This window comes from Protopterus annectens, chromosome 3.part0 (assembly GCF_019279795.1).
Source record: "Protopterus annectens isolate FY-2018-M chromosome 3.part0, PAN1.0, whole genome shotgun sequence".
Taxonomy (NCBI): Eukaryota; Metazoa; Chordata; order Ceratodontiformes; family Protopteridae; genus Protopterus; species Protopterus annectens.
Window position 1 is genome coordinate 50484555 of NC_056731.1, and position 23835 is coordinate 50508389.

The 23835-nt window shown below is 38.6% G+C and overlaps 1 protein-coding gene across 1 annotated transcript in view; it reads right to left on the reverse strand.

Annotated features, from left to right (window-relative positions):
• LOC122796250 (glutathione S-transferase A-like) overlaps window positions 1-12184 on the reverse strand; it is a 51269-nt gene extending 39085 nt beyond the window's left edge. The window contains exons 1-2 of the mRNA XM_044064573.1: window positions 11917-12184; window positions 2074-2139 (exon numbers count right to left, since the gene is read on the reverse strand). Coding sequence (XP_043920508.1) covers window positions 2074-2139; window positions 11917-12084 — 234 coding nt within the window. The 5' untranslated portion in view covers window positions 12085-12184. The remainder of the gene's footprint in view (window positions 1-2073; window positions 2140-11916) is intronic.
• Window positions 12185-23835: the final 11651 nt, after the last annotated feature.

The window sequence follows — 23835 nt, forward strand, 5'->3', positions numbered from 1 at the left end:
GCAAACCATTTTAAGCCTAGCCAATTGTCCCTTGTGAGACTCAAACCCGGAACCTTGTGTTTGCAAGGCAAACACCTTAATCATTAGGCCACCCTCCCAACAATGCAATATTGAGAAGGAATATAAGTTATACAGGCATGGACAGAGAAGTAAAGAAGTTTTATCCTTAGTGCCTAACTAATCAAGAGATGGTCTTGCATTTGAAGTCAGTTATTATCAAATGTTGGGAAGAAAACAGGTATCAGACGTTTTCTTAAATATAACGCAGGATGATATGGAAGTTATGTGTGCAGAATTAGATACATACAGGATTCAAGAGCAACTATATCTGTATTCTGCATTAAGATCAGAGATTAAAAGGAGTACAAAATGCAACGGTATTAATTATAATAAATTAATTTCTCTATGGTAGGGTTTGTTTCGAAAAAGAAATCATTCAGAGAGATGTCTATACAAATAGAGGAGGTTAGAATTTAAAAATTAGAGATTTGTGTGCCATGGTAAAACAGGTTAATTATAACAGCACAATGCAAAAAAGCAAGATACAGAGAAATATAATATTAGAATTATATGATACCTAGAGGCAGGCCAGGGTATTCATAAACAAAGTATTCGGTTACATACATCCCTTGTGTTCATACTTGTTCATATATTATCCAGACATTAGCAAGATTCATAGACTAGAGCTGCCATAATGACTGATCACATGCTCATATCCTTCCTCTGCATTTACCAGTGCGCAAGTGTGTAAACAGAGCACACACAGTACTGTTGACTATATACAACATCTTCTAGAAGCATGTCCGAGTCACATATATCTTGAAAGGTACATTTGTTCAGCCAACTGCTTTTATCAGTGTCATATAGCTTTTCCTTCATTCTCTTAGCCACTGGGGTACAAAAGGGCACTCCTTTCATCTCCGACTAACAGTGGTACTGCCGATTTGTAGTGCAGATAGGCATATTCAGTCTCCCAGCATGTTCCCTTCCTTGTGAATTTCAGACTAAGAATGGGTTGCTGCTGTTAATGTGTTGGCTGCATTAGAAGTGTGTGGCCCATGGTAGAAGTTTTCGTTCCCAAAAGTAGAAAATTAACACTAGGCAGCAGCTAAAACATCGTGTTCCACTAACATGGCTGCAATGATTCATGAAAGAAACTGCTTCATTAGTCATGCATGGGGCACAGGACTCATTGGCATATGTTAATATGAGCATCTGTAATAATAATAATAGCTTCTATTGGTGGTAACACTGTTGGTTCAAGCTATGTGGCTCACCATAGTGTTTGGCTGCCTCCCTGTATTCTGTGAGTTGTGGATTTTCCTACAGAATCTCTGGTACAGAAATATGGTAAACCGATCTTTTCTGTTGTACAATACTGATTTCTGCCAATGTTACTTCTCTGCAGTAGAGAGCTGGTGTGGTTCCTAGTGGTTGCAAGAAATTTATATTTGCTATCACAGATGATTTTAATTAAAAACAAAATTGCAAACTATTGATATCTCTGGAAGGTAAAAGAGCAATAGCAGCTGTGTTAGAAAGATTTCACAAATACCCAAAGAAATAGAGGCACAAGACTCAAAGATCAACAGTTATCACTGTAAGCTATGTAATGAATGAATTTCATGGACTTTGTTGACTGGTAGATTCAGACTGGAATGCAAAGAACACTAGTGGCTGTAAGACACCTGTGTTTGTTTCAGAAACAGAATAGTGACGAATACTCAGAATAATGCACTTACTAAAAAAAAACATACTTTCACAATTTTTGGCTGACTCCTTAGCATCTTAATTGGGAAAATAATTCACATTCTAAATATTTATGCCAGATAACTGGTGTAATTCAAGGAGCATGCATTCATTGCCTTATAACATATCATGCAAAAGCAACTGAGTTTTTGCTTCAAGCTGAATTTTACAGTCTGTAAATAAGAAAAAGAAAGTGTCATTGAAAAATTAAATATTTGGCTGCATTTGTAATTATTTCTGGTGTTACAGCTTTAGTAGAATGAGTCGGCAGTATAAAATGCACCCGTCGGACTTATCCATTCATTGTGAGCTTGTCACACTTACCTCCAAATACAAGCAGATACCAAGGGATTCATTTATGACAGTGGTTCCATCTTTAAAAGTGGGCAGCTAAAAGACAAAGCAAAAGTCTGTTATAATATGAAATCTAGGTAGTACATAAACCTTTATTACATTGTTCCAGTCCTACTTCATCCATAAGCACACAGCAAGTTTAGCTTACTTCAGCTGCCTGTTGAATTTGATAATACGTAATAACAGGTTGCTTTAGATTACCATCAGGATTGTCACATAAAATCTTAAAAGAATTTGCCCTGTGTACTGAGGAAGAATAATGTAATGGTTCACTGGCAGTAGTGAAATAGCAGAGGATTATTGTGTGCATATGTGAATCTATGCCTTCTTTGGAGGGAGGTATAGATACCTGTCTGTGTGTTTTATAGGAGATGTGCTGAATGGTTATTTTTGCTGCTCAGTAGAGTGATTCATAGTTATGCAAATTCCCTTTTGGGAAGGTGGATGACAATGAATCACTAAATGGCACAGCAGCGAAGCTAATCACATTGATTCTGGGAATGTTGCGCTACTGCGCCATTTTCTATAAATACCAGTACCTATGCATTTGTAGATGAAGGAAGCTGCTTGCTAAGAGTGAGTTTTGAATAGTAGGAGATCAGCATGGATAACCAAGTGATCCATTAATTACAGTGTGCAAAGTTAAACAAATAAAATAAAATAATGCCTCACTCAACAGTTGTTCTTAAGAAAGCAAAAGACACAGCCTTTGGTAGAATACTGGGAAAAATAAAACAAAATAAAACAAAAAAAATACTACATTGCTGTCACCCTTAAAGGAACAACTAGTGCAGTTTAACAATGAATGCATGCATATCGTCAAACAATTGCAACCTGTGTATGTGTAGATCAACCTTACACTATTTTAGTCTTTAAGTTATCATAGGATCATAGGAAATTACTAGGCTATCGACTTGGAAGTCATTTTAAGAGTAGCCGTTTCATCCCAATTTAATACCACAGAAATGCTAGTCAATACCCAAAATTGCATTTAGCAATGACTGGTATGTCCAGGAGGGCTGTGGGCACTATCTCCAGTAAGAATCTATGGTGCCCCATCCACTCATCAAGGTTCCTCTTGAACAGTGTCATAGAGGTGCTCTGTTTCACGTGAACTGGTAGCCTGTTCCAAAGATGCGACAGTCACTGGGAGATAAATCTGTCCCTCCAGCATGTCCTACTTAAGTCGCAGGCCATATTTAGTCCTTGGAATGGGTACCCCTAGTCCAGTTTGATTTATGGATATGCAGCAAGTTCATTAGGTTTGGGCCTTGAATTGCTCTGTAGGCCAGGCATAAGTCTCACCTAAGAAGTTTATACCATATGGAGTATAGTGACAGGGACTTTAGTCGGTCTGTGTAAGGCACATGCTGGAGTCCCTTGATCTTCTTTGTTAGAAACCTCCGCGGTCTCTCCAATTACTTCAGGAGCTTAGTATGGTACATGCCGAATGGCGAATTATACTCAATTATGGGCAGGATAAGTGCTGAGTATATTATAACTTCTTTTGCTCTTAAGGCAATACCTTTACTAATCAAGTGTCCTGTGTAGAAAGCTTTCCTTACTATGGTAAATACATGGTGGTCAAAGTTAATGCCACAGTCAACTTGTAATCCTATGTCCCTTACCACTTTGTGGGTACTTAGGGTATTGTTTTTGATTGGATAGAATGAAGGGATATGTTTGTGCTGAAGGGAACAATGATGAATTTTTTTGCATTCAGTTTGAGACTTGACTAATACACCAGTCATTGGTCTCCGTGAGACCTTCCTGGAGTATACTGACATTATTTGGGGATTCAATGATTGCACCTAGTTTGCAGTTGTCTGCAAACTTGGTCAGCCACAACCCCTTAGTTTTGCCCTGAACTTCTGAGAAGTATATATCAAACAATAGGGGGCCCAGCAATGACCCCTGTGGCACCCCACTGGTAACAGCTCTGCTGGTTGATGTGGAATCACCCACTTTGATAGTGTGTGTGTCTGGTTTGTGAGCAAGTTAGCAACCCATCTTACAACAAAGGAGTTTACATTCAGATTGCTACATTTATCGGTAATGCCTGAATGTGGAATTGTGTCAAAAGCCTTTGTCGAGTTGAGGTATGCTGTGTGCACAGATCTGCCTCATCATTGGCCTTGGTCACACTTTCAAAGAAATCCACCAGATTTAACAAGCAGGATCTGCCCTTCACAAAACCGAATTGGGTAGGATCCAGGGTTTGGAGGTCATCTATGTCTTTATTTATGAGGTCCATAATGATACATTCCATGGCCATACAGATGAAGCTGGTCAGGCTTATGGGTCTGTAATTCCCTGGGTCTGTTGTTAGGCCACCTTTGTGGAGGGGAGTAACTGTAGCTGTTCTCTGTTTGCAAAAACAAAGCCTGTGGTTAGACTATGAATGAAAAGGGTACTTAGTGGTGATGCTAGTTCATGTTTTAGCCTGTTTAGAAGACAGCCTGGGGTGCTGTCTGGTCCCATAGAGTTTTTTTTTTTTTTTTTGCATTGGACAGGGCTTTGATGACCTGCTCTTCAGATATGTAGAGTGTGGGGGGAAGTTTGGGGGAAGGTTTATTGTAAGTTAGCAGGGGATAAAGGAGTGAAATTTTCACCAAACTTATCTGCTAGCAGGTTTGCTATCTCTGTGGGGTCAGCGTGTTTGATACCATTGGCCACTAGTTCTGCACATGCTTGGGTCCTACCCTTTAGGTTATGTACATAGCTGTAAAAGGCCTTATGGTTATCCTTGGATGTACTTGCTAAGTTTCTCTCAAAGGAGCCCTTGGAAGATTTGACAAGTTGTCTTATTTGCCTGTTGAGGCTGAGGAGGGTGCTTTTCCATTATTGGGGATTGCCTTTGTTTTCTTGGACAGCAACTTTTTTTCATTTATTGTAGAGTTTGTTGATGCTGGATGTCCACCATGGCCGCTTGTTTTTACTTGGGGCTCTGGCTTTGATTCTTTCTGGTACAGCCGTGTTTATACACTTATGCAAGTGATTGTACAGGGCTTTAGTATAAGCTTTGATGTAGTTACCATTTCCAGCTTGGGGTGGGGCTTGGAATGCATTTATACCTTTACCTAGGAAAGTATAGTTTGCCTTGGTGAAGTTTTTTAGTCTGATTTCACCCTTTGTGAGTTCTCATGTTAGAGATAGCACAAATGTGACTGATTTGTGGTCAGTTTTAACTAATGAGGGCCCAACAGCTGCAGCAGTCCACCTGTTTCACATGTTGGTGAGAAAAAATTTGAGGCAGCCAGGAGATGAACCTAGAATCTTCTGATCCATAGTCAGATGTGTTATCTTTTGTGGCACTGGCCCATTGCGTCATTGGCTATGTTGGGGCAGAAACTGCAATCACCATCACATTACAGGAGGGGGATTTCACTGTGCATAGATATTCTGGAAGCAGTCAACATGAAATGCTATTACAAATGGAACATGTGACTGCTGTCATCCAGGTATTAATCAGGTGTCTGCTCAATACTCCCTCATCTGGTGAGAGCATAAACTACTGCATGTGTAGCATTATCTAGGCACTACCAGTGGTTTAAATTGTTGGGGCAGACAATATGACATATATATATATATCCTTAAACCTCTCCCTAAACCAAAAAAGTAAGGTGTCTAGCAACTTACACATGCAGCCCCCTTAAGCACCTTGGATGCTTGCTGAACCATAATCACAAAAGTCATCTGCACCAGAGAGATACTCTTTTAACTGTTAATTAATCAGTAAGAGAAAGAAAGATGTGGTTTATTTGTGTGTTAGCTATAATTTATGTAAACTTATCAAAAACCCCAAAGAAAACCTTGACTAAATAAGATCTGAGTAAATCATCAAAAAGTCATTCTGCAAGTCCTGAGAGCTGAGTAGACAGTCTGTATATAATACAACCAAGCAGTGCGTCTGGAAGTTATGCAGGGAGGTATGCTTTTTTACTGTGCAGCCCAGGTACATACTGTTTCTGAGCTTGGGATCTCTCTTTCTCATTTTGCAAAATAAAACAGTCTCTCTGCCAAAAGGGAGACATTGTCAGCGAAACAAAAAGTAAATAAGGGAAAACTTAAAGTTTCTTAAATTTATGCTGCCTAATTTATAGACAGAGAAATTAGACTATCAAAGCAATTAATATGTCTCAAGGAGGACTCACTTACCAACTAACAAACAAAACCCCAGTCTTGTCATTATATGTAAATAATCAAAGTATCTGTTTAATTCGCTTACTTACATTTTTAACTGGGAAAAGATAAAAGTCTGGATTTTTGTGCCCAAGGCTAAGGCTATGAGCTGATTCCTACCATCAAAGGCTTGAGTTCCTCAGTCTGCATCTGTCTGCAGTTTATCATATCATCATGGTAAAATAATAGGCTGGCAACACAAGGGACCTTTTTAAGCCTAGCCATGCTTCCTAAAAAATATGACAGGTACTGGTTCTCAGGGATTTTGTGGTTTATATGTACTTGGGCATGAGTTGCCAAACATGTACAAGCTTTTCTCTCTTTTTAATAGAAACACATGTACCAGACCAGGATTGTATTTATAGGTCCACATCCACTGGTCCAGTGCAAGGATAAACTGCTTCAAATGGATGGGTAGCCTGTTCTAGAGAAGGGAGAGCCTCTGAGACACATGCCTGTCTCTCCAGCATGCCCTGTTCATGTTGCAGGCTTTTAGGTTCCTGGATTGGATGTTCCTGCTGCTCTCTGTTTTATGGATATGCAACAGGTCCATTAGGGCTGGATCAGAGGATGCTTTATAGGTCAGACATAGGTCACCTCTCAGCAGTCTGTAGTAGGCAGAATATAAGGACAAGACTTTGAGGCAGTCCACACAAGGCTTGTTTTCTATACCATGTATACTTTTTGTGAGGAATCTCTGTGGATGCTCTAGTTTTTGCATATGCCTGGCCAGGTACACATCGAAGTGAACACTGACTCAGTGATTGATGTTATGAGGGCAGAGTACAATGGAATGATGACCTGTTTATATCTAGATACCATACCACTGCTTATAAGTTGTGCTACACAAAATTATTTCCTCACTACAGTAGACAGATGATGGTCAAATGCCAAATCACTGGCTTCATGCATTCCCAAAACAACAACTACAGTGTCTACTCTTAGGTGTGTATTGTCAATGTGGTAATTTCCTGGGGTAGCCATCTTTCTGAAAGATATTATGATGCACTTTTTGGCACTAAGTTTTAGACCATGACTAGCACCATTTATTAGTCTGTGTCAGGCCTTCTTGGAGGATATTTATATCTGGGTGGGATTCAATGACTGCACTCAATTTGCAATCATCTGTAATCTTGGTTAGACAGCGGTCTTTGACGTTAGCCTTGACCTCAGAAAAGCAGATGCCAGACAGCAGCTACCCCAGCACTGTACTCTGAAGCACCCCACTAGTAACCAACCTTCTTCTGGAGGTAGACTCTCCCATTTTAACTTATTTGGTCCTATCTGTAAACCATCTGGCTATCCAGTGGGTGATGTGGGAGGTTATACATACTTTAATGAGCTTTTCTACAATGCCTGAGTGGGGGCATTGTATCAAATGTCTTTGCCAGGTTGAGGCAGGCAGTAGGCACCATTGTACCCTTGTCCATTGCTTTGGTGACCTTCCTGAAGAAGTCCACCAGACTGAGTTGGCAAGACATGCCCTTGACAAACCCAAACTGATTTGGGTTCAATGACTGTAGATTTTCTGTGTCCTCATTTAGGATATCCATGATTATTCTCTCTGTAGCTTGGCATATCAGAGTAGTCAGGATTATGGATAATTAATTCCCTGGGTCCATGGGTGGTCTGCCTTTGTGCAGCAGGATAACCAATGCAGTCCTCCATTCGCTTGGCACAAAACCTGTTTGGAAGCTGTGGTTAAACAGTTATTCTAGTAGACCTGATAGGTCATGTTTCATGTTTTTGAGGAGGCACCCCGAAATATAGCATGACCCATCGAGGCAGTGTTCTTGGCCTTGAAGAGTGCCTTTAATACCTGTAATGATAGTTGGGGGAGTTGCAGATGTCACTATTTCCTATCCTGTAGCTCTGTATAGGTGGCACCATCTACAATTAATTTGGTACATTGCTGTGAATTGCCTTTGAGTTTACAGACATAGCTGAAGAAAGATTTTTGAATGTACTTGGCATGGGAGACTAATTTTGCCTCAGTTTTGGCTTTAGTGGACTTGAGTACCTCCAGGTTTGCTTGCCAAGATTGATGAGGAATTGTTTTACCTTGCTGGACTTTGCGCCTTCTAATTTTTGCCATGAATTTCTTCCTTTTGTTATACAACCTATAGATGCTGGGATTTCACAAGGGCAGCTTGTTTTTTTTAAATGATCCTGTGCTTAATACTGGTAGGTACAGTTGTCTCTATGTAGCTGTTAATGTGATTATACAGGGTTGATGTGAACAATTTCACATAAGCATTGGTATTCTCGGGCTTTGGGATGGCTTGAAATTTTACCAGGGTGTCACTTAGCAGTTGAAAGTTTGTTGTAGAATAATACCTGTAAATTGCAAGGTTAGCTGGCATTCTTGATTTTTTTCCTTTACTTCAAAGCAGACAGCTTTATGGTCCGAAATGACTAGTGGGGATACAATGTTTTATATTTACATATTTGTGAGGACCAGTAAAGGATGTGTGACTCTGAGTAAGTCAACTATCCAGTCAGTGCTCTTGGGTAACCCCTGAAAAGAGACATCTGTATCGAGTGGTGGAATTATTGAGTTAACAATCTCTCTCTCTCTCTCTATACAGATATATATATATATATATATATATATATATATATATATATATATATATATATATATATGTTTAGACAAGTAAGCACCCAAATCCCCTGTCCAGGAGGGAAACAGGTGGAATCCCAGGGGGTGTATTTTCTGTTTCCCATCCAGTTATCCAGGCTGCACTTAAAAAGGGATAATGAGGTACTCTGCTTGACGTGGAGAGGGAGTCTATTCCACAGATGGGGGAGTCTCTGGGACACAAACCTGTCCCACCAAGTCCTATTGATATCACAGACCAGGTTGAGGTTGCGCATGTGGATTACTCGAGTGTAGCTTTTCTTGCACATATGCAGCAGTCCCATCAAGGTGGGGTCTGAGAATGCTTTTCATGCCAAACTGAGGTCACCTCTGAGGAGTCCGTATGAATCTGAGTGCAGGGACAAGGCTTTTAGTCTATCTGTGTAGGGTAGACGTTTGAAGACCTGGATTCTTCTAGTGAGGAACCTCTATGGTCTCTCCACCTGCTGCATGTGCTTTGCGAGGTACATGCTGAAGGGGGCGTTGTACTCAATAACTGGCCTTATAAGGGAAAAATACAGGGATCTAATGACCTCTTTTTCCCTGGATGAGATACCCTTACTTATGAGGTGGGCCATGTAGAAAGCTTTCCATACAATGGAAGCAATGTGGTGGTCAAAAGTCAGATTGCTATCAACCTGGGTGCCAGAATCCCTCATGACTGATTCAAAAAGGCCCAGTTACTCTGTGCTGCTTGGAACAAACAAGTAACAGTATTAATTACTAATTAATAGTATTGAGGCTTACTGTCATCCCTGAAACTGCTGCTACAGCTACAACTTGACAATGGCAACTTAATATGACAAATTAATTATTCTTAACTTTAGAAATCAAACATTCGATCAAATGATGAATGTACCATAGCTTCCAAATACACTACTTTCTTCCTGCACTTTGCAAAAGTGCAGCACCCTGTACATCCCCCCACACACCATAAAATGTGTCAGATCGAAGTAAAACTGAAGGATTCTTCATATTTTGTACATTATATAGGGACTGTAAAAGGACAGCTCCACATCCACTTCTAGACCTGCAAATTGAAACAGACAAATGTATTCATGATGGTAATGCAGTTTGGGAAATGCTAGCTTCAAAAACATGTAAATCTACAGGTTTGCAAATGCAAGTGCAGACAGTTTTTAACTAACCTGGTGTAAATGAAACTAATAAGTGCTATAAACGTAACTGTCGGAGTACATATGTAACTGCATTACAAGTTAAGTAGCAAGATGAGAACTAACATTTAAAGTATGACCTGTTTGTTTTTCTTTAATTGTGTTTGCTGCCAACAAGACAAATGTAGTGCAAATAAATAAATGTAGTGCAAATAACCACACCCATTTTTAGGGACAGTTGAAAGGAGTATGTAAAACACAGTCATGCAACGGTAAACAAAATTACAGTTGAACAGGGAATTAAACCTTGGCAGGACATTTGAGTAAAGAAAATAATATGTGTGGCATTGGCAATAGTAGTTTTGATGCTAGGCAACAACAGCTACAGAAGGAAGGTGCAATTCCCACAGCTAACAAAGCACTTTAAAACATAATTGGCACAAAGGGGACCAAGAATTATTGCACAGTATTAAAACAATGGTAAGAATCAAGGAAAACATAGCTGAACACATTACTAAGCAGTTCAAGAAGTAACTGCATAACATGATGCATAGCAAACAAAATGAAGCAAACAGAAAACAGGTAAGGCAAAGTCAAACCAGAAGATTAAAGTATAAGGATAATAAGAGTATGCAAAATTATAAAGTTACAGTGCCATATGTAAAACAGAAGAGAGAAGCAAAACCAAGGGTTAGTGGGTTTGATAAAGCAAATAGTAGGAGAGGAATGGGATTTATACTTTGTCAGCAGAAGCCTTGGAGTAAAGAGGTGGAAAACAAATTCAGAGAACAGAGAGGGAATGAGAGAGAGAGAGAGTGTGTGTGTGTGTGTGTGTGTGTGTTAGAGAGAGAGAGCAGATCTATTTGCAGTGCCTTAAGCAAACATTGTGAAATGCTAAAGACCTGCTGAAACAATGGAGCTTGACAGGGTGATTTTACTTTCATAGGTAGAGTAACTTCAAATAACAGTGTCCACACACACACACACACACACGCACGCACGCACGCACACACACACACACACAGACATATAGTCCCTGGCACACAGTGTACTAACAGGATATTTTATTTTGAATGTATAGATGCACCATACTAGACTAGAGGAGTCAAATGGTGACTTTTCTATTGGAGTGAAACCAATAACCCATATTACATTCTATAGAACTTAAAATAAAAGCACTCGGAACTGTAAACTTCAAAAACAGCACAGTAACAACCAGGGCTCAATGATTACAGACTAGACCCAAGCTTGCAAAACCGTCTCTGGGCATTTGTTCTAGTCAGTACGGCTCCTACCTTTCTAAATAGCATCGTCTGCTTTTAGGATGGATGCCTTTTGGTCTGAAATATTTTACTGTTGTTTACAAACGTGGCTACTGATACTGTCAGGTGCGCACTCATAGGTGCTAACTTCTACTTCGGGAATTCGGGTCATAATTAAAGACCCCAAATCTGGAGGACTTTTTAAGTTCCGACACGTAAATTAGAACGTGGATAAAAAAGAATGCAAATTAACTATGTTTCTGAAGTAAAGAAAATCCTTAACTGCAATGATTATCAGTATTTTCTGGATGTAATCCATCACATTTTCAAATAATAATAATCAGTTTTAAGACGTACGATCAAAATGAGATACGCAACTGTCCAGATTTTCCATTCACATTTTTGTACTTGCTCTTCGTACAATTTATGGTTCTCTGGCAAATAATCATTGAGGACTGATGCAATGTAATAATGACAGACACTTGAATTTCAAACTTCATATTATTCAGAAAATGCATACTAACACAAAACCTTTTATTCTAACAACGCTCTTAATTTTTTGGCTTTGTCCACAAGCGGAATGTGACATTATGCACCAATACACAGCACTCACCTGGCCTCGGGGGTTCAGCGCCAGCACCTCTGCTGATTTATGTTCACCTTTCTCGAAGGAGAGCAGTTTGCTCTTATAGCCCTGCAGCTTTTTCTCTTCCAGAACGACTTGGACTCTCCAACAAGGTGGGGAGCCAGAGCCCCAGTACAGCACCATGTCACTGGCCATGACTAGAGATGTGGCTGTCTGTGTACTTTGACAGAGAAGGAAAGCGAAGCAGGTGGAAGGTATAAGAGTGGGGTGCCAGGCGCGAGTTTAAATAAGTAGTGCTAGAATGTGCTGAGTCACTGTGCCACCGTTGACCCTTTGTTTACTATTGCTTAGGCGACGATATTACACTACTCACTTCCGCCTTCATAGCGCTTAACCGTACCTCTCGACAGCTTAGAGCAAGAAATATGTACAAAGCCATACATAAAAGTGGGACAAGGGCCCCAAAATAGGGACAATTTTTAAATATTGCTCTTACAAACTTAGAAAGCTGATAGAATAATTGGATTTGGATTAGCATGAGTTTTCTGAAGGATATGAAGTCTGAAAATCAAATGTCTGTCATTATTTTCTAACGTCAATCTTTAATGATTTGCCACTAATTTGCCAGAAAAACAGAATTTTATGAACAACGGCCCAAAATATGACGAAAAAAATCTGGACATTCTGCGAAAATCTGTACATTTGAGAGGTGCGCGGGTTTTAACCTGCACTCACTCACGTATCTGGGATACCCCCCCCCCCAAAAAAAAAAAAAAATCAGGAGCTTGTTACTGGAAACATTTGGGTAACAGGATATGTATTAGAAAAAATAAAGGTACAATCTGCCCCATCACTTGTTTTCTAAAATTAAATCTAATTACTTCTGATATCACTAATTGTAATCGTCACTGTATTCTTATAAAAATGTTAGCATAACCAGAGACACGTATACTTTCTAACCATCAGTAACAGTAATTAAAATATGCAAAATGATTCGATAAAATAGCTGAAGAAGCCACTTTACCTATTTTGTCTTATTAAACGGGATTAACATACGGACTGAAAGTTTATTCCCTTATCAAGCATGCACCGTTTCGATTAGAATGATGATTATTTTCTCACCCGTTCGCGAGAAAACTGCCTTTCTACAAACTTAACACACATTTTTGAATATTGTCCAGTAAATGTCTTGCTTTTAAACTAAAGAGCATTGAATATCTGTTATCTTTAGTTGTCCCTGGTCAGACAAGGCAGTTATGCCTCCCAACCTTCTCTCCTTTGGTAATCACATGGCCACAGTGGTCAGGAAATCCTTCTACATGGAGCACCTCATCACAAAAGGTTTCTCATCCAGAAAAAAAGAGGTCATTGTTCCCCTCTACTCATCACTCATTAGACCCATTATAGAGTACAGGGCCCCTTTTGGTATGTACCTCCCAAGACAGCTACAACAACTGGAGAGGCCACAGAAATACCTCACAAAGAGGATTACTGGCCTCAAACAGATGCTCTACGCAGACCGTCTCAAAAAACTTGGTCACATATCGCCTACTCAGAGGCGATCTCTGCCTAACATGCAAAGCTATGTCAAACCCAGAGCTGTTGGACATGCTCCACTTAAAGAAATCCCAATCCCTCCAAGCTACTCGCTGTAGGGACCTAAACCTTGTCACCACAATAAACAGAACCTGCTGGAGGGATAGATTCCTGTCCCAGAGACTTCCCATACTCTGGAACAGACTACCTATGTCAAACAGAGCTCCTCATTAGCACTCTTCAAGAAAAATCTTGATGATTGGATGGTAAATAGGAAATTCACCCTTGGGATCACTTCTGTGGCTCTGCTCGACAGGGGCACAGGAAAATAATTTTCTTGGGTGGCAAAAGCCAGGGTACCTTTTTGGCTAGGCTTATTTAGGCTATGGTTTATTAAAATTAGGAACCTATGAACACAAAAAAAGCCTAAAATAATGGGTAGATAAGGGACCAAAGTTAGGGACAGATTTTTAAATCCTGGCCTTATAAACTTAGAAAGTTGCTAGAAAAACAGGTTTTGTGTTAGCGTGTATTTCTGAAGAATATAAAGTCTGAAACTCAACTACTTAATGACTTCAGTCCTCATTGAGTTGTCAGAAAACCACACATTTTATAGAAACCAGGCCAAAAATAACAAGAAAAAAAATCTGGACATTTTGTGAAATTCTGGACAGTTGAGAGGTATGAATTGCTTTACTGCTAATTACCTGTTATTTGTAGACACTTAAATTTAATCTTGTTTTTATGGGTGAACTTAATATAGCTTTCTGACTTAATTTCTTGTGAATTTCCATTGCTTATGTTTTCTCCTTGCATTGAAACCTTTGTTTCAGCTGTTATAGTACTTTTCAAAATAACGTCCAGTTTACTAGTTTTAATGTACGCATTTTGCCCCTCACCACCACCTTTTTTGTCTCTCTCTCTCTCACTGTATTGTAGCACAGTCACATGTTATTGTTCCCTTTTTTGCAAATATGGAGATTAAAGTTTAGAGCCTGTGTTTTGCAGTTAAGACGGGACTGTTTTCTGCATTTGGCTTTTCCCTCTCTCTCTCTCTCTCTCTCTATATATATATATATATATATATATATATATACATATATATAAACATGCCTTAAGGAAGAACAAACCAAAAAAGGGGAAAACCAGTTGTACAGGAATGATAACAGCATATGATGTACTCAAATAAACTGTTGTCATAAATAATAATGTAAGATGCATGTTAAAGATCTCCTTGCATTCTAACTAAAACAAGAAAACAGGATTCAAGCTGGTATTTCTTGTTTAACCCATGGCTATGGTTTATTAAAAAAATATATAAATAGATATAAACATACACACACACACACACACATACATATACACATATATATATATATATATATATATATATATATATATATATATATATATACATATATATATATATATATATATATATAGAGAGAGAGAGAGAGATAGCATATTTTTGTCCCTTTATGTACCCTCCTGCTGACAGTCAGCTGTTCAGTGTTGATCCAGTTGCTCCTAACCTTGGGATACCTAGTACTACTTATAGAGCGTGGGGTCACTGGTGCAGCTGGCAGGTTGGGAAGGAGAAGTAGACACATGGAATAAGGCAATTTGGCAGCATCACATGGGTGGACATTATTTGTTGGTGTGCCCTAAATGGTCTGGGAAGCCATGTCAACATGAAGCACATCACCCCCCATAGAGTAAATTAACTTCTGTCCCACACTATGCCAAATTCAACGGCAATCTACCATGTTGTGTTGTTGCTGAACTACCCCCCCCCCCTGCCCTGCCCACTGAGGGAGTGCAGAAACTTCATTCACCCTTCTGGATTAGTGATAAATTATTTTTGTGTCACTGTAGGATAGCTTATTTGTTTAATTAATCTTTGTGGTATTTTTGAAGACTGGTAGAGATGGATGAAGGCTGCCAGCCTAGTCAAATAGAATTTGGTACATAATTCTGTCCTTTGCAAATATGAATGTTGAAATACAGGCTTGTTTTCTTAAATGAAAGAATATGCTGTGAAATGTTGAACTCAAAACAATGTAACAACATTGCCCTCTGCTGTAAAGAAAGCTAAGTCAAGCATTTCTTGTCTGCCCTTTGAAATTAAAATTATTTTCATAACTGTCTTTGATGTTTACAATTCGGCTCCAGCTGGGCTAGATGAAGGCTTTCTGCCTATTGTTTTAAGGCTAAAGTTAATGGCCAGAATTTACATGTGGAATGTCCTGTATTGCTCTGGTTTCTGCTTAGATGTAAAAGAATGTAAATGCAGTTTCTGTCAGCCTGGGAACACCAGGAAAGTGTAAAAAATGATGTAATGGGACTAAGGATTGCAATGGCAATTTAAACAGAGAGAATCATAAGGCATTAAGCATTTTTATCTAGATCATCCAACTCACAGCACTGCTTGCTCATATGTAAGTTATCTTAGACTTATGTTTTCTTTTAGAAATAGCTAGGAACTAGAAAGATTAGACTAAGTGTTTTTCTGTGATGTCAGAACTGTACTATTGAATTATTTTAAGTATTTCTGTGTGATCTCTGAACTCTTGACTAGCACTGTGTAGTAGAAAGTATTGGCTTGTGTTTTTAATTATTTATTATTAAATATTTTTAAACCCTTTTAACTGTGACTGTTTTGTGTAGAGATAAGTTAAGCTCTAAGAGTACATTGCATGCTTATATTGATCCTGTACCAAGTCACTCTAATAAGCCTTGACTGTTTAGTCACAACTACCAACTGGATAATAATATTTCACAGTAATAATTGGACACCCTTTTAAGGGCCTTTGAGTAGCTGACAAGTATTAGTGGGTGGTGGCAAGTGGAACTACCATATAGTCTGGGAGAAAGGGGCACAGCTAGAGAAACTGTGCCAGCCTTCCCCAGGAGTGTCTGTGTGGTTGTATAAACTTTTCTCAAAGTGCATGTGTGTGTGTGTGTGTGTGTGTGTGTGTGTGTGTGTGTGTGTGTGTGTGTGTGTGTGTGTGTGTGTCAGCTACTTGGGCAGGGACACGAAGCACTGGTTGGACAGAGAGGGTGCTAGAGGCTTTAGCTTGCCCACTAGGCTGAGATCTGGACCCTATAGCTGTGCCAGTGGGTAGTCTTATTGGGGACCTGGAGAGCAAGGGAGTGAACAGCCCCCGACTGACTGTGATCTCTGTGTGCTCTTAAGGGAAATTGCACTTTACTGTGTGTATTTGTTATCCTTTCCTCATATATGAGACACCCTCTCTGTTGTTAGTGGTGAGGACTGAGGCTCCTTAATTGCTGGGCCAGGGGACAGGTGTCATAGTATTTACCTCACAATATTTTGTAAGTTGAGAAACTTTTTTTCTGCTTTTATAATGCTTTATTATCTAACCAGATATACCATATGGTAATGTTATACTACATAGATTACTTTTTTTTGGCCTTGCTAATATTTTTGGTTTTGTCATTGTCCTTGGTTAAAATGACTCTTGGGGTAGTCTACTTTGACAGTTATCAAATAAAACAAGCATATAAACCAGCTAATGAGCAAGCAATCAAACAAACGAATCTGATTATGATGATAATATAGACATTCCTTTATCATCGTATGATTACCATTTTATCAATTTCTTATCTTTTTAGGCATCTCCCCTTATGAGCCAAAGTTTGCATTATGGATCATCTTACAACCTTCCATGGTAGAATTGGCTGTCCAACTCTACTTCCTCCCATGGACTTTCATTTTTTTCCTCTAAGGCCAGCAGATATGAATCACATTCTCCCCTTATCTTTCCTTTTTTGATCTCTTCTGTTTCTAAATCTTGTTTCACAAAACTGTAGTCCACCTCCCAAGTCTAAAATGAGTCTTACTTAGTTTGAGAAGATAATATTAAGAATTGCTTGGGGAAAAAAATAACCAGGAAGTTCCTTCTTGACCACCCCAATGCTGTCACAAAATCAGGTCAGCATGGAGATTAATGTTCAGTCTTACTGGTCTGCCCCTAAATCAACATTCTATATTGTCCACCAAAGCCTTGTATACACATTCATGTCCAAAACAGTGGTACCTTTTAAATATGTTTACCTTTCAGTTAGATGATTGGAAAAGTAAGATGATTTGTATTAATATCTACATCTTAAGGATAATCAAGGTAGTAATATTATGGCATTATTTAATGACTTCTACTTTTATAGTTTAATTGCATTACATACTTTAAAAAGGACAGAGAATAATTCTGAGGAAAAAAATCAAAAGACATTTACGAGACATACATGCATCAAATAGTTGGGAAGCAAATAAAGTTGTTCAGACATGTTTGCTTCTTTTTCTCTTACCTATCATGTTATGCTAAGGGTGATGATTTGGCCTGATTAGAATAAATAAGGGAACTAACAATCAGTGGGGTAGAACTGAATGATAGCCTCACACAGTATTATCGTGCATCTCAGGTTTCATGCACAATAACACATTGTAATTATGTAAAAATAACACATTGTAATTATTTTACAATTCTGAAATGGTTACTCAGGGAGAAGCCAATACTCAGTGATGTTTAAAGAAACTGTAATACATATGTTTTGCATGTTATGGTTGTCTGTAGTCTGCAAAACTCTAAACAGTGGTGTAATTAGTTCCAGTGTGCATATTATTTTAATTCTTAACATGATAACCTGTTACCCATCTTCCTCCTATTTTTCACAAGAAACTATCATTCTAGGAGATTTTAACCCAGAATGGTTCTCCTGTTCCTCTGACAATCCATCAGCCTTCATCAACCTCTTTAATTTCTCCCAAATCATAAACCTCCCCACCCGCACCGATAAACACAGTAAAAAACAATCACTAGTAGACTGGATACTAACTAATAAGCCAAACTTCAACCACCAATCTGACTGCTTTCCCATAAGCATTAGTGACCACACCCCCACATTTCTGCAACACAAAAAAATACATATCAAACCTCACAGTCCATTTAAATACTTACATAGCAAAAAAACATTTCTCCCCCACCCTACTTAATCAGCTACTTCTCAACTGTGACTGGTCACCACCAACATACCTACAACTAGATCATGCAGTAGAATTTTTAACCATACTTTCCTTGAAATCCTAAATAGCCTAGCCCAAACAAGAAAGATTTGCACCAAAGCAAAACAACTGCCTTGGCTACCCCCCAGAACAAAACTACTAATTAAACAAAGGGACAAAGCAAGAGCCCTCTGCCTATCCTCCAAAGACAAATCTATGCTTATACATGACCAGTAACTTAGAAATCAAACTAAGGCAAAAATCAACCGGGACAAAAAATATTACTTCCAATCCTCACAAGAAAAACACCTACATAACCCTCAAAAATTCTGGTGGAATATAAATCTCTTCCTCAACCCTGGCAGACCCCCCACACCCTCTCCTTCCACTTCGAATACCTCTGAACCTCTAGCCTCTCAGATTAACTCTTACTTCATAAACTCTATCTTCAGCCTGCTACAATGCCTGCAAAACTCTCCACTCACTGCCCCCTCCCCTACATCTACTTCAACAGGCTCCCTCACTTTTAAACCTATTCAAACATCCTTTATAAAAAATCTTCTAAGCAAGCTAAAACCTTGTAGCCCTGCTGCTGACCAGTTGCCAAACAAGTTCCTAAAAACCGCAGCCCCATATATTGCCTACCCTATCTCAATACTAATCAGTCGGTCTATTTCTGAACAATATGTGCCCAAACTCTGGAAAATAGCCCACATCACCCCTCTCCACAAGGGTGGCCCCTCCACAGAGATTACACATTTCCACCCTATAGCAATACTCCCACCCATAGCCAAAATCCGTGAAAAATGCATTTACCAACAACTCCTAGATCACCTTACATCAAATAACCTTCTAGCTAACACACAGCATGGTTTTTGCCCCAAGCACAGTACTAATACTGCCCTTATTGCTTTCTCAAACACCATTCATCATCTTATGAACAGCAGTGAGTTTGTCTCCGCTGTATTCCTAGATATGTCAAAAGCTTTTGAAACCATATCCCATCACTCTCACCTAAACAAACTTGCCACTTTCAACCTCAGTCAATCAACCCTTTCTTGGTTCTACAGTTGCCTATCAAACTGACAGCAGCCCACCAAATGGGACCAAACCCCCCCTCCTTTACTGTCTATCAACACAGGTGTTCCCCAAGAGTCCATTCTGGGCCCCATTCTGTTTATCATTTTCATAAATGACCTCATGTCAGCTACCAAATTAGCCACAATAATACAGTACACTGACAACACTATGCTCATCATATCTACCTCATCCCCACTAGAACTTCAGGAAAAGACACAAAAAGCTTTCCAGGAAACAGAATAATTTCTTACTAGCCATCAACTCATTCTCAACCCTAAGAAGACTAAGATAATAAACTTTACAAACAAAGCTAAAAAGAACACCTCCCCCCATCCCTATTCTGTCCACAAATGGCACAAAAATTAAACCTACTAACCAGGCCAAACTACTAGGTGTTATCATAGACAGCCACCTAAAATTTGACATTCATATATCCCTAACAATCAAAAAGGTCCATGCAAACCTCGGTGCTCTCTACAGAGCAAAACCATTCTTAGCACCTCAAACAAGACTAGCCACAGCTAGATCTCAGCTTCTGTCTACACTGCTATACTGCTCAGACATTTTCACCAACTTACGTAAAAATGACCTTCAAAACCTAGAATCCTGCTAGAACAAAATAGCTAAGTTTGCAACCAATCTCCCTCATAAAGCTGATCACTGCGCTGCTCTAAAAAATTGAACTGGCTAGAACTGCCTCACCTCTTCACTTTAAATCAACTTGTCCTCACCCACAAAATTATTCAAAACCCTCTCACCTGCCCTTCCATCTCCTCCATTATCCAGCCTCAAACTTATAACAGAGCCCTCAGATCCTCCAACAGACCACTCCTCAAAGTTACTCAGTCCTGAAACTCCCACGGAGACTCCCTCTCTTCAAACAAAATTGCTAAGTACTGGAATTCCCTCCCTTTCATCTTACAAAGTGCCCCATCCTCTCCTGATTTCAAACGTAGGCTAAAAGAACACCTCAATAACAACTGGTTATGCCCATATTGCTCTCCTGGATAATGTCCTTTACCTCCATTCACATGTTTTCTTAACCTCTTCACAAAATACTTCTCCTCCCTCATTCTCTACTTTTACCCACTACACCTCTCCCTCGCACTACCTCTTTACCTCCTAAGTGCTATATTCTTCCCTCCTTTCTGCCTGAGTCCTCTCCTTTCTGCTCACCTCCCATAAAAAATATGCAACTTATCAAATGACCCTTTACATTTCTTACAACTCTGTAATCTAATATCCTAAGAATGTACTACCCTGTTGATTCTCTGTTTTGTTATGTAACTATTTTAGTACTAATCAAATGTCTAATATTGTATTGTATGAAGTTTTTCTCCCCGGGTCTCCGCTGAAAACGGGTTACCAAGCCCAGTTGGACACTACCCAGTAAACAAATGCAAAATAAAATAAATAAATAAATACAATTTTGCTCACTTGTCACACATTTTAGTGAAAAGTTTCAGAGAAATGATTTGGCTTAAGATAGTGGAATTAGGTTTCTTATTGCCAAATATTATAACAAGGCATGTAAATCAATTCACGTGGAAGCAGACTTAATCTTTGGAGGTCAGTACAATAAAGTTATATACAGCTTATGACATTAGCATAGTTTTACATGGAAACATGAAGATTAGCTGAAGGAGAATGGTTACACGTCAATCAGCAAGGAATGTGCTGTGCCATGTGGTGAATCTGGTCATCACCTGAGAAAATACAACACCAGTGTCGTCCTGAGTGCATACATACCCCCCCAAAGAGGGGTGAGCAGACCATGACCCTTCATTCATCCCCTTTACTGCCAGGTCTTAAAGAGTCGAGGCTGCTTATCAAACCACAGTCACCATAGCTGCAGCACAGAGATAGGCAGATACAAATTTATTTTATGCTGTTTAATCCACTTATTGAAATACTTGTCTTGGCTATGGCTAGCAAAAGTTTGTATGCTGACACTTAATTTGTAGTGGTGAGTTAGTACAACTAGAAACTTACGATTACCTAAAGGCTGCTTTGACTAGTAAAGTCCTGCAATTTATAAATGGTTATTAATAAATTGGCTATTCCCTCCCTCTTTTCCTCTCTCTCATCTTGCTTCCTCTCTCTCTCTTTCCTCTACTTAATCCCACTTGGAATGCTTATGAAGCAGGGATGCCATGACAACAGACTCACACTAGTCGCACAAGGTATTCTGAATTACTGTAAACAAACACGCCTTGTAACTTAAGCGAGCATTGTATAATCAGATGTAATACATGTATAAAACTAATCAATAACCATTTTTGCTTAAAACATTCCTGATGGAAGCCTGTAAGATGGTTTTGTCTTTCCTACATTGCTTCATAGTTGTATACTTTTGATGTCTTAAATATGTCCTACTATAATATTTTATTCTTATATACAAACTTTTTATGCAATTTAATTGTGTACTTATATGTTGTCGAGTCTCTTAACAAATGCTATGTCACAATTGTATGTGGCTTTGGTCTGTGCTATGGTTGAAAATGCTCTAAAGTCCAGTTGACTTATTTTATTTATTTATTTATTTATTTATTTTTGCTTACTGGTGTAATACATTGATCAATACTGACCAATTTCAAAATCAGCATGGGTGAAATACATTTCACAAACAAAAAAATACTAAAATGTAAGCAATAGCAAAATAGTTCAAACTAATTAAATATAAAAATGCATATTTAGATTCTAGTGAACAAGCATAGTGCAATGTATAATCAAATCAACTCATTAAACAAAAAATACATGAATAACTAATTAACTAAATAAAACAGCTGCTCTTACAAAGTTTTAATGTTTCAGAGAAAAGTTCTAAAAGCAAGATTTACTTATGGTTCAGCGTGCACTCTTTATTGGTCAGATACTGGCACAGCTTCAGTTCGAAGGATATTTTTGTGAAAATTACATTGGAATAATTTATCTTAACTGAAAAAATGGTACTGCTCATGTACTATATTAGAGAAAGGAACCCACAACCAGCTTTAATTAAATACATTGCTACTATATGAGTTGATGTCTGTAAAATAAATACCCTGCCACAAAGTTATTTGCTGTTAAGGTTAATAGGAACTCATATGCCTCACTGCCTCATACAGACAAAATGCTATCAGAATGACATCACAAATTATTTAGAGTTTTTATATCTGCAAGTGTGCCTCTTTGAAGACTGCAATCAAAATATTTAGAAGACTCTTGAGATATGTCATACAAATCATTCGGGTACCCTTATCTGGAAGGGAAAGATAACATTTTAGAGTGAAAACTTTTGCCCTGTGTTTTAGTGTAACATCAGTATTTTCCCAATTATTTATTAAAAGCAAATGTTCCCATTGCATAAATCTAATGGCAGCTGGTACATTAATGATCTCTGCCATATAGTATGGAAATGTAGTACTGAAATCCTTGTTGGCAAATTATTTTTGCAAACTTTAATTTTTGAGGAGGATCACCATTGGGTCATAGGGATTTTCTTCTCTTTTCTTTTTTCTTTCTTTAATGACAGTGGTAACATGAAGCTGATATTCTGACTTTTTTAGAGACATAAGCCTTAATGCTACATGATAGGTGTACTGTGAATGACAGAAGCTAGGAGGTGCTCCATACGTTTAAAATATACACTGCAAATTATTGTCACACTGCTGTACTTCTGCCGTATGCTGATCATCTACAAAGCCACATGGGATTTTCATCGTTTATCACTGGGGGTTTTTTGGATGTAGGGGGACACCTTTCTGGAAGCATGTGCCATTACTGCCATTCCCCCAAATGTCTATAGACTCTAAAGAGAAATGGTCAAAGCTTAAAAGTATAGTATATTAAAACATATAGCCTGGAATGGTTTTAACTTTGGATAAATCTATCTCTTTATGTGTTTCTGCTGTCCAACCCCTTATTAGACCTCACACCTTGTACTTTCTGAGATTTCATTAAAAAATAACGTTTATTTATTCAGAGCTTTCCTGGGCCTGGCTTGGACACCTGTGACTACAAGAATTGAATTTCTTCTAAAACCATCTGGACCCACAAAACTAAGTATTTTTTGCACTTTCTCTAACTATCTCAGTGCTATTTAACACTTCTGTGCTGCATTTATTGATTTACTTAAATTTATCATTTTTTCAGCCTCCACTTGTTAAAGAAATGTAACCTGTTTGTTACTGTACTGCTCTCAGGTTGTTTTAACAGTATTCTGATATTTCATAACCTTTTCTGATACTACAAAACTGTTCTGAGTTTGCCAAAATATTTCTAAGTTTTGCAAAGTTTTTCTGTGATTGTAGAAGTTTTCCTATGTT